This window comes from Cajanus cajan, chromosome 10 (assembly GCF_000230855.2).
Source record: "Cajanus cajan strain Asha chromosome 10, NIPB_CcT2T_4, whole genome shotgun sequence".
In the NCBI taxonomy this organism is placed as follows: Eukaryota; Viridiplantae; Streptophyta; class Magnoliopsida; order Fabales; family Fabaceae; genus Cajanus; species Cajanus cajan.
In genome coordinates, this window is record NC_138526.1 from 49523497 (window position 1) to 49535771 (window position 12275).

The 12275-nt window shown below is 31.7% G+C and overlaps 1 protein-coding gene across 11 annotated transcripts; it reads right to left on the reverse strand.

The window, feature by feature from the left end:
* Positions 1-6182: 6182 nt before the first annotated feature.
* LOC109806638 (RNA-binding ASCH domain protein) lies at positions 6183-10355 on the reverse strand. Of its 11 annotated transcripts, none has more exons than XM_029272996.2 (12): positions 10110-10355; positions 9754-9944; positions 9586-9646; positions 9297-9345; positions 8549-8603; positions 8384-8471; positions 8001-8119; positions 7492-7617; positions 7270-7357; positions 6828-6982; positions 6624-6741; positions 6183-6532 (listed from the first exon to the last, which is right to left on the reverse strand). In XM_029272996.2, the coding sequence occupies exons 1-12, from the start codon at positions 10303-10305 to the stop codon at positions 6435-6437; spliced, it is 1344 nt and encodes a 447-aa protein (XP_029128829.1). In that variant the 5' UTR covers positions 10306-10355; the 3' UTR covers positions 6183-6434. The 11 variants fall into 11 exon arrangements, 10 of the variants coding, with proteins under 10 accessions (XP_029128829.1, XP_082921689.1, XP_082921690.1 ...); XM_083065563.1 differs by having other exon boundaries at positions 9297-9366; XM_083065564.1 differs by having other exon boundaries at positions 6624-6717; positions 9297-9366; positions 9748-9944.
* Between the last annotated feature and the right edge of the window lie 1920 nt (positions 10356-12275).

The following is a 12275-nucleotide window of genomic DNA, read 5'->3' on the forward strand; positions in this document are numbered from 1 at the left end:
AACTTATATTATTAAATTTATCTATACATAATTATGAAATTTAACTGATATTTAAATTTTAAAAACTTATAAACATAATAAAAATCTTATGAAAAATAAACTGAGCAACAATTTGAGTTTGGCAGACAAAAGATGAAAGGAACCCATCAATTCCTTGTCTAGTTTAATCCCACAAGCTGGTTTGGAAGGGATAAAACATAAATTCCCACACATAAAATATGTGGGTTAGGAATCCTCCATCACTCAATAAGGCAATCAGATCATTCTAAAAGAAAAATAACAAACAATATATTTCTTTAGTGAATGCAAACAAATGCATGCTGATAAAGGATATAGATAAATACTATATAACATATTATAATCGTACTTGATGTTGTTAGATATTTTAAGCTTTGTTGACTTCGCTATTAATCTTAAATGAAAAATAAAATTCACAGAATAGTTCCTTTTACATAACGATTTAATTACAAAAGATTATGTTGTAAGTTTGTTAATTATTTCAAAATCCACACCAAAGTTTATTTTTATTTATTATCGTATAAAACCTTTTACATCACCCGTTCATATCTATTAAACTCATCTTAAATTATTTATGTATTATTGAAATAATAACTTTAAATTTTTAATTTCAAATCTTTAAGATATTGTATAATTATTTAAAAGAGTATTATATTTTCTTTAATAGGATGTTTAGAATTAAAAATATTAGACTTAATTACACTTTTGATCCTCCTAATTTAGTGTAGGAGAAATTTTGGTCCTCATAATATTGAATTGCTTAATTTTGGTTCATAAATTCAAATAATGGACAATTTTAGTCCTATAAATAATTTACCATCCAAAATTTAACAGACGTTAATGATATAGATTTTATGCTAAATAAACATTAATTATATATTATTTAACTTCTTTTCTGTTTGTAGTTCAGGTTGTGTGTTAATGTTGCAACTGGAACGGCCCGATCTCCAAGCAGAACGGGCCGTTCTTCTTGCACACGTAGTCTGTTAATTTTGAAACTGGAATGTCCAAACAAAATGGCCCGTTTTGATCCATTCGTCATGTGTGTATTTTTGCATCCGGAACGACCCGTTCTAAAATGAGAACAAGCCGTTCTGCAAGGGCTGCAAGGAGAACGGGCCGTTCTGGATCTAGTTTTACACCATGCTCAGATCCAAAACGCAAAAAAAATAAAATTAACAGCTCAGAATTCGGTTCCCGAGAATCAAATTCTGAACATGAACAGTGAAATGTGCTATTTGGGTAAATAAATTGGTACAGGTACTTTTTTGGTAAACTTTTTTTAAAAAAATTCTATTTTAGTGAAAAATTCTCACTGCGATTGATATCAATACCCTTTTCATTTTTTTTCAATTTTATGTGAATTTAAAATTTTTAAAATTTGAATATTAAATAATTTGACACATAAGAAATTAAATGATATATAATTAATGTTTATTTAGCATAAAATTCATATCATTAACGACTGTTAAATTTTGGATAATAAATTGTTTGTGGGACTAAAATTGCCCATTATTTAAATTTATGGACCAAAATTAACCAATTCAAATTATGAGGACCAAAATTACTCTTACACTAAATTAGGAGGACCAAAAGTGCAATTAAGCCAAAATATTATTTTTATTTTAAGGATTTGTGTTTCTCTTCTAATATTAGGATGAAAGGTATTATAAAGATGAGAATATCTAGACAATTTCTAAAAGAAGTTACCATCTAAAATGAGAGAGAAATGTGAGTATAAACATAAAAGACTAAATCACATTAAATAAATTTGAAATAATGTATATTTATTGAGTCGTGAAATATATACATGAGAGAATATCATACTATATATTAAATAAATTTATGTAATCTTCTCTGTTTCTTTATGAAGTTTTTTTTTTTGTGTATGGACGATTAAAAAGTGTTAGAATTTAAGTATGAAATGAAGTTTTATATCGATCAGAGTTAAGTATATTAAGTAATATATAAATAAAAAAGATCACTTACTTAATATCTTAAGGTTTTAAGTTATATTGATATTAAACTCATTTATATAATTTATTTACTATCAATTGTGAGAGTGGTCCCTAATTAGTGTAAAACTCCTCAACAATTTTTCCCTTCTTTTAGGTGTCACTATTAGGTTTCTTTTCTTTTCTCCTTAAGCATTAATCCATGTTGTTATATATATTGCCAATTGCTTACTAATTAACAAAACGATGCTATATAAGATGATAATGATAACGACAGAGATGCATGATGATGACTTCCCTCCTGCTTGGATAGGCATATTGAGGGTATATGTCACCTTGTAAAGTTCAGATCAATATCAACATATATAAATTATTGTATATATATGCATAAAAAAAAATTACTCTACAAAATGCTTCCAATTCAGGTATATTGTCATTCTTGAAAAGCTTCTGATTCATGCATGTTGTCATCTTTTGATCTTATTAATTATACTATAGAACACCAAATTAGTTATTGCTGCCTAATATGATCTCAAAAGCCCAGAAGATAGAGAGAATGACACAAGTTGTTTTTCTATGTACTAAACTTAGATACTCTTCTAAAGCAAACACCGTAAACTTTAGTAGACATACAATGATATTATTTGTTAACGATTGTTCCAGGAAAAAAAAAATGATCACTCATTTTTAACAACTTTCCAACAAAAAAGTTATTTTTTTTTCTTTCAAAAATAAGTGTTCAATTAATCAAACACACTTTAGAGCAAACCATCAATATTTTCACTATCCCCACTCCTTGATGTGTTAAGTAGTATAAAAACAAACAAACAAAAAACTTAAATAATCCTAAAAATATTAAAAATTATATTAAATAGTCTCTTAATATTAATAAAATTAAATAAATCAAATGGGTCCCTAAACTTTCTCGAAATACATCAGCTTACGGACTAAAATAATGGGTATTTGATATTTTGGATGATATTTACATAATTTCATTATTTTAGGGATGACTTAGGAGAGAGGGTAACATTTTGAAATGAAATTGTTGGTTTATTCACAATTTTAATTTGTAGATTCTATATAAAGCGATGTCCTTTCCTCATTATAAATATGGATCTACATGCGTGTTTACATTAAGTTGCGCTAATTAATAGATAAAAATGATACGGTATCAAATAGAAGTTATTCCCCACCAATGATTAGGCAAGAAGACAAGGTTGAGAAAAGCTCTTGTTACCAACATACCATCTAATCATTGGAGAAAATGTCTTTGCCATAGCCTCATCTGTTTCTTAATAATAATTTTTCTTTGTTGAAAAGGTTTATGGGCGATCCTATTAATGGTGGTCCATGATTTTGCAACTTTCCTTGTCCACTACATGTGTGTCGCCTTATTCATCACTTTCCACAAGATATAAAGTTATGTCATCAAAGGATCACACTTTTTGACATGATTTTTCAACTTATCTCTTTTTAAATTCCAAGAGTTTATTATACGTAATATTGATGATATAATTTCGTCACTCACTATTTAATAAGACTTTTAGGCGACTAATAATTAAACTTAATTTCACGAAATTTGTTTTTCTCATTCCAGTTGAAAATTAAATCAGCTAATTTTGTTATTAGTAAATGTGTGTTCTTTAACTCTATGTAATGGACAGAACAAACAAATAAACAAATTAAGATGGGCGTTTGGCAGAAAAAAAAAATTACAAAGAAAATTGCAGCAGCAGCATGAAATCATTTCACAATGTATTTCAACAACAACTGATCAACTGCGATTAACTAACTGCACATTCTTTTAAAATCTCATGCAACAATCCATTATTAATAAATATCTTTTTATAATAAATAAAGTGATGGAGAGAAATAAATACAAAAGTAATGTATATAAATTGTTTTACATATAATATTACCTTTTTTAGGGAGAGAGGATTGAAGTTATCAAGTACTATCTAATAACTTTAATAATGTGTAACTTTTGTCAGAGAACTTAATTATCTATTCTTAATGGAATCTCTTTTAATTCCATTTCTTTCATCTACAAAATTCAAACCAATATATTACTTAAGAGATCAATATCATTTTTACTCGAACTAATAACTTATTGATTATAACTAGTCTTGATATTTTATTAAAGTCTATTAGTTTCTTATGTAAGTAATAATTGCAGACATAGATGGAAAAAGTTGAATGGAACTATTAAGTATCTATCGAATTTGTCAATGACTAATTTTAGTCAAAAAAAAAATTTGATTGAATCATCTTTAATGAGTTCTTCCGAACTATTTTTTTCATCTACTAAATTTAAACTTAAATCTTACTTAAAGAATCAACTTCGATTTCACTCATACCAATATCTTATTGGTTATAATTAGTCTTGATATCTTATCAAAATCTATTAACTTCATATGCAAGCAATAATTAAAGCAGGTGATGGAAAATTGGAGTCACATGACTTGTTCAAAGATCGGCATAACTTGGTAGCACTTTGAGGAAGCTGATGTTACATGCCTCCACTAACTTCCCCCTCAGATTGATATATCCAAGAACGGATGTGTCTCCAAATATAATTTTAGTTTCCTCTGGACTCTTCCTACACAAAAATTACCTTACGTCCAAGGTTTTCTAATTTCACTAAAACGTTGGATATCAAGGCACATACTTTTGTTATACTTTGTTTCTTTTTTTTATTATTTTCCAAGAATCGCCATTTAAACATATACTAAAGTGTAGCATTTCTAGAATAGAAGACATCGACTTTCATTTGCCTTATTCAGATGTCTCTATGTGTGGTACTAGAGACAGTTTAACCAATCTCACACAAACCTGGTTATTAGTCACGCAAATATACATAAATGCATGCAAACAAAGATGGACAATTACAACTTTGTTACCTCTTAACTTGTCCTACAACAACCGTGCAACCCAATGCAGAGTTGTGTTGTGGGTATGACAACCATAAACAGGAAACAAAAATGTGTAACTGTGATGCACTGGAGTGGCAGGACAATGGGATATGTGAGCCATAGCAGAGTTAGTTAAAGGTAATGATGGTGATAGGTTTGGAACAACATAGCAGTGAGTGATATAGGTTACAGCTGTTGTGGCAATGGCTCAAACACTGGCCATGGTCCTATGATTTAGTAATTGCCACCACAACTAGCATTAATCCTTTATAATTACAATTCATATGCCACTAAAGAATATGGCGGCAACCTTCATCAGTGAAACAGGTTCAATTAGAAAGTAATCGGACTTTATATTTTGTAATGTCACCAATGTAATTTTTTTTTTCTTCAAAAAATGTGAGTTTTGTTAGAATCCGTTTAAGATAAAAAATAATAAACCACACATGGTAACCCTGGAATCAAGTTTTATAGTTTGTTTCTCGGATACAAAGCTCCATATTGTTATAATATTGAAAAATCTCATCTGTTCAAATTTTTTCAGAATTAAATGTTTGGATGAGCTTTTCTGCACAAACTTAAGGGTAAATGCAGCAAAGATTTCCATGGTAGAATGTTGACGTGTAATACAAAGAATGATTTATCACTCATAGGAAAGTGGCAAATATATAAAAAGTTTCTCCTGTTTGATAAAGATTAAAAAATAAAATTATCTCCCAAAAAATTTACTAAAAATGCTAATTTATGAATAAGCGAATAATTTGACCACCTTTACACCCACGGTATTTGAGTACAAAGTTAATAAAAAAAATTTCATAGTAACTAACGGTAAATATTTAAATAAGAATAAAATATTCTTTCTACCAAACACCTATAAGAACTCATTTGTTCCAATGATGTTTTAAACTTGCTTAACTTTAAGTACGAACATAAGTAACTCCATTGGAGTTACTCCTTTTATTTTTAAGGTGGAGGGGGTTTATAAATGTGTTATTGAAGGAGGAAGACATCTATACGCGTTTTACTGTAAATTTTTGGTTTGTGATGGACCTTAATGAAAATTGATCTATTTAACCTCCTACACCTAATAAAATGAGGCTTGATTTTTATTGTTGTGTAAATAAACGTATCACAAGATGTGCTGATGTAAACACCGACAAGAAAAAGAATAAAAGACACAACTCACACAAGAGTTATAAAAACCGACCATCAAGCCCCAATATGGCAATGTCAATGACCCAAACTACTAAAAGTCAGATGCATAAAGATAAAAAAGGAGCTACAGACCCAATAAAAAGGAGTCATAATGGGGCTTGTCAGCACCTTTTAATAATTAACTTGAGTTAAATGGAAGTTTCTTTCTGAAAATAAGTACTAACATTATTATACAGACTCCATCATCTAGGTTACCATGTATAATTGAGTAGATTACTCTGAGGTATTAGAATAGATTGTCAGCTAAAGTCCAGTGCTGAGAAGTATAGTTAAAAATCAAATACTGTACCATAAACACGATTCCAACACAAGATAAAAGGAAAAGTTGTGACTTTCAATTACAGAGGTGTAGTTGTTGTCTGGCTAGCAGAACTAGTGCTTCCATCCCTTTGAGTGGCCATCTTGCATGTAGGGCTCTAAAAATCCGATAAACTGAAAATAAAAATACATGGAAAAGAAGTAGGTTGAGAATTTATCTTAAATACAAGTGCTATCTGTTGCCAAGTTTGGTTAACAATGAAACCTGCAAATTTAAAAGTACAAAACTTTTCTCCACGTTGAAACCTTATTCCCAGCCATTGAATAGTGGACGAGTCTAACAGAAGTTGCATCAAACGCTTAAATTTGAACATACTGTCATACTTCAAATTATGAGACAAATAGGATAATATGTACGATGCATAAACCTGTAATGGAAGCAGATAAATTTGAACATATTGTCACACACCTTACTTCCATCTTCTGTCCAGCGTGCACCATATCCATCAGCAACCCTTATTTCAAAGACAACTCCATGTGGTGGGACAGTGTGCACATTCAGCCAACAACAATGTGCTATTAAGCGGTTTATGACATCCATTGCAAGCCTATTTTTATTAGTATCTAGAAAGAACATTAAAAAGACGGGATGAGTGAAAACATGATCAACTATCTTATTGAAAGCAACACACTATTAATAACTCACTAAACATTTCAGCAAACATAGTGAACCTAACGCAGAAAGCTTCTTCAGACAGATTCTGTTAGAGCCCAAAGTCAATATATTTTTCAGGTTTTAGATCAACCAAAGAACAAGCCCAAAACGTGGATTTTGTACTCTTGGAAGAAGGCACATCATCCACTATATAAAGGGGGCTAGAAAAATAGTTGGTTAAAAAACGAATTCTTACCGTTTCCATTCAGAGAACCCCAATAACCACTGCTACTCCTACAAGCATGCTTGGCCAATGCACGAGCTCCATGAGTCAAGCCAATATCCTGAATAATGATCATTAGTGTTAATAAAGTCCTATGGAGGCCCCAAAATATTATTATGGCAAAAACAGTGAAAAGTCCTACAAAATCTTAGCATTCATTGTCAATGTGGAGCAGATTGCTCCTAAGGTTCTTACAGTTGAATTGCATGGCAAATTAAATGATGCTAATAGAGTTGATATTGGTGGAGGAAGTGCGTTAGGATTTGTCCCTGTGGTGTGCATCAGACCAAGAAGGCTTTGAACACCCTCATAACTTAATCCCTAGAAAAAAAAAAAAAAAAAGCAGAACAACTCAAGAGTCAGAAACTTTTTTAAAAAGAATATCAATACGAGAACACTCAAGTGTTAGTTCACCCGCAGTCAGGTGAAAGATGAACATAGTAACTGTCATTAGCTGTTTCTGTCCCTCTTATGTAATACATCAATGTATAATTACAATTTACCAAGTTAACCATTGTTTTTCTATCATATAAAACAAATACTGTGATCATCCGGAAGTAATAAAAATTAGCAAATCAAAGAAAACATCACACTAATAATTAATCATTAAGACAAGATGGAAGCAGCCTTTTAAAGGAAATGTAGATGATTTTCAAATCCAACAACAGATTAGTCGCTATGGTACCACAGGAAAATGAACCCACACAAAATAAGTTAGCCAAAGAATCATATGGTTGAGGAGAGAATTTTGAAACAATAATTGCAAGAACACCATTTGCCAGCTCCTTCTCCTCAGTGTAAAACCTCCGGTAGACTTTTACACCTGTAATGCTAAGCGAGTGTTACTCTGGAAGAATTGGTATACAATCTGCAATTGATTTAGACATAGAATGAATGGTGATTCTTTCAACTTAATTTTTTTTTTTTGGACGTATAAATACATCAAGAACAAATAACCTCCTGCAGTAGTTATTTAGTTCATTTAGGTTGTTCATTCGGAAATTCCATAAATCTCTGAATGGTTACTTATTTGTCTAGCTTTACAAGCTGATTCTATTTCTTTGTCTACAATCAGGACATTAAGTACCTTCTTCACAACTTTCAACTCCTGGAAGAACTTTTCCAAGGCTTTCTGCCTCCAACATGGCAAAGAACGTAGGATACCACCTTATTCCCTACATGTTGAAGTTAAGAGAGCAGAGCAAATCCTTTACAGACTGAAGCACTAATTATTAACAACACAAAGCATTACCTTTACTTCAAACACGACAGACTTGTTAAAGAGTATCAGATTTCCTGCTTTAATCCTGGAAACCAAATTAGGGGAAAGTGACAAAGCAAAACACAAAATGAATGACAATGAAAATGGCCAGCACATAGCTCATAGTAGATCAGTAGCAAAATATAAAGAGAAGATAAGATCCATATAATATGGCTCAAGTGATTATGGTATGATATTGTATGGAATGCATTTATGGATTTTGTTACGTAGCTTATTTTAATAGAATTTAAAATATGAAAATATCCACATAATTTCACTCCCTAGAATTTTATTCTTTTTTTTTTAATAATATTGGAAGGACATATAGGAAGAACAAGCAACTAGGCAGGGGAGGGGTATAGGCGGCCAAATGGAGGAGAATCAAACCATTCACAATCATCACAACCAAATCTTAAGCACGTGAGCCCATACTAGTTGGGCTACAAATCCTTTAGAATTTTCTTCCTGACATGAAAAGTCTCAAAGTTTTTAATAAATAAGCCAGTCGTTTGTTCAGTTGGTTGAGTTTGCCACCAATTGACTACTGAATGTTATTTTAATGTCTTTTGCATCTAGAATACTCAAAAAAAAAAGAGACCACACTTAACATTTAATTTGGTGGTCAAAACTGACTCAATGTGAATGGAAAATGTTAATGCAAGTTAGTGTGACACTCTTATAATGGTCAAAACTGTCATACATATCTAATATACTTTGAATTAAAAAAATATAATGAAACCTTTTGTATTTCCCATCGGCACACCTCCCTTCAATTGTTTTTAGGCCATCTGCAGGCAATAAAATCATACCTTTTAAGGCTTAGTAGAAATGAATTAGAATAGGAATGGTTACATCATGTTCAAAGACATTATTCATGGTACTTGCATGCAGTTTTTTTTCATTATGTCTTTCAGTGGCAAGAGATGATTTTTCTACCCATCAACGCGGTTTATGCAAAAGAGCATATTTTCCAGAGGTGATTACATTGAACATTATCATATTCAAATAAAGTACAGAGCAAAAAGTACCATTTAGCTGTGAAAAGAAAGGCTCTTGGACATGAAGTTCAAAGGAAACACTCTTCAAAATCTGTTGAAACAAAAGTTTACACACTACACTGAAACCAACTTAAGCATTGGATAAAGAGCAGCAGAGCAAACAAATGGAGTAGTTAAGACAGCATTATTTACATTCACCATTTCAAGCCCCTTCTCCACAATCAATTTGTGCCACTCATTACGTTTGTGCTGCATGGAAGAATCTTCAAATTCATCAACCATGGCTAAATTGCAGCCTGTCCCACAAAACGTTTCAGAATCCATACACCTCAACAGAGAAGAAGCAAGGCGCTTGTACAAGGGATACGGTGGCACTCCTTCCAAAGAATCTGCAAAATATTTATATATATAAAAAAATTGTAATGAATTTTGATCATTTGACTTTATGAGTTTGTTGGCTGGTTTGAAGATACCCAGATAAAGAACAAGCTTTTAAACCTAGAAACACACACACGAGAAGTGGTTTTTTGGAAGAGAATTTGAAAATTACAAACCTTTTGATTGTGATTGTGAGTGTGAAGATGATGGGTCGTCTTGGAGAAGGGTGGAGCAGAATTGGGAAGAAAGGTTGAGATGGTGAGAGTGAGAGTTGAGAGTGAACCTTACAAGTTCCTCTAAACAATCACTCAGCTTCACCGGACACGGACACACGTTACCATTATCATCGTCATCACTACCTTTGTTTTCCATTTTCCGTTCAGTTCTATGACTTCGTCCTGTTGTGATTATATGGAACTAAAAAAGATGTGGTGCTTTTTATAAAGCACTTTATAGTTTTTTTATAAAATATTAGTTTTTATTTCTATTATATGTTCTCTATCAAGAATTCTGAGAATATATTTTTTCACATTTCTTAAAGTTTTTAATTGCCATTTATTATTTTTATTAATATTAATAATTTTTAACTTTTATCATAAGAATTTAACACAAATAAAGAGGATACATTTTATTTGTATATATTCAATAAAATCGATCAAGATAGTTATGTATATCGATATCCGTCATTAGGTTAAAAGTGTCTTGCATTACATTTACACAAGAGCCTCTTTTGTCTTTGCCTTTATTTATGCATTGACAGCATTGTCTTGTATCTTGTATGTATTGCCTGTTGGCTTTGAGGCAATCACTTTCGGGCTCATGATAAACACACCTCCACTCTCTTATAAGCACACCCCCTTTTAAAAAAAATATATATAAAATGTTTAAATTACCCTTAAAAAAAAAATTCCTAAATTTACACCCCTCCTTCCTCACACCCCCTTCCTCGCACCCCCTTCCCCGCAAGCAGAACGGGCCGTACTGCAAGCAGAACGGCCCGTACTTCTTTCAATACGGCCCGTTCTGTTTTCAGTGCTGGCCGTTCTGCAGCAAAACGGGCCGTACTGTTTTCAGTACGGCCCGTTCTGCAAGCAGTACGTCAAGTTCTTCAATCAGTACGGCCCGTTCTGCAAGCAGTACAGGCCGTTCTGCTTGCAGCAAGGGCCGTTCTGGGGCCGTTCTGTTGCAGTACAGGCCACCACGTCACTTTTAAAATGGCTACCTTATGACTGATTTTAAAACCCCGATTTTAAAAGTTATTTTTGTACTAATCTTTCTTTTCATAGAACAAGTAAGAGTCTTTCTCATACAAAATCACTTGCTGACATTACGCACCCCTCTTCTTTCTCTTTCTGGCACTCCTCTTCTTCTTCTTCTTACTGTTACGAAAAGTTCTTTCCGGAATTATATAAAAATGTTCCGGAAAATACTTTCCATAATATTAAATTCTTATTCCGGAAAGTATTTTCCGGAAATATTTTGTTATATAATTCCGGAAAGTATTTTCCATAATATTAAAGTTACTATTACGGAAAGTTCTTTCCGGAATTATATGAACAATAATTTCTATTCCGAAAAGTACTTTCCGGAATGTTAATGACTGTAAAAGTACTTTTCGAAATGCTATGACTGTAAAAGAACCTTTCTTATGCTGATTATGGTGGGACTAGTCCTTTTTTTCTATTTAGAATGACTGTAAAAGTATATTGCTTAATAACATTGAGCGGAAAGAGGCTTTGGGAAGAAGAGGGGTGTGAAATGTGGGGTGCGGGGAAGGAGGGTGGGGGAAGGGAGGTGTAAATTTAAGAATTTCATTTTTTTTAAACGGTAATTTAGACATTATATATATATATTTTTTTAAAAAGGGGGTGTGTTTATATGAGAGTGGAGGTGTGTTTATCACCGGCCTTACTTTCGGCCACCATTAAATTCGCGGCCCATATGTCAGAAATTACTTGCTGGCCCTGATTTTGTTTGGCCCATACTGATAATATGGTTCAAGTTACGACTTACGAGTGCAAGTGTACACGGGGAATTCACATATTCCAATCTTTCTGAACGATCTCAATTAGTTCAAATGATTTTTTTTTCCGGTGAGATCCAATTCAATTTGATTAAAATCTGACATTGCATTAGCCGATAATAAATTTTGCATTTTTTTTATTCATGACTCAAATTAATTTGATCAAATAATAATAATAATAATATGTTAATATGATGAGTTATTCAGAATAATGTTCCATATATTTTTTTTCAATAATGAATATTGTGTTTTTAAGTTGATAAAAGTATAATAATATAATATATTTATTTTAAATTTTATTTTATATTAATATTAGTTG

Coding starts and splice junctions, on each gene's coding strand:
- LOC109806638 (XM_083065562.1), bottom strand. CDS start 10,305: ATGGAAAACAAAGGTAGTGATGACGATGATAATGGTAACGTGTGTCCG. Junction 7,618..8,000: donor CTTTGGCTAACTTATTTTGT/GTGGGTTCATTT, acceptor TTTTTTTTCTAG/GGATTAAGTTATGAGGGTGT. Junction 7,358..7,491: donor ATTTGCCATGCAATTCAACT/GTAAGAACCTTA, acceptor ATCATTATTCAG/GATATTGGCTTGACTCATGG.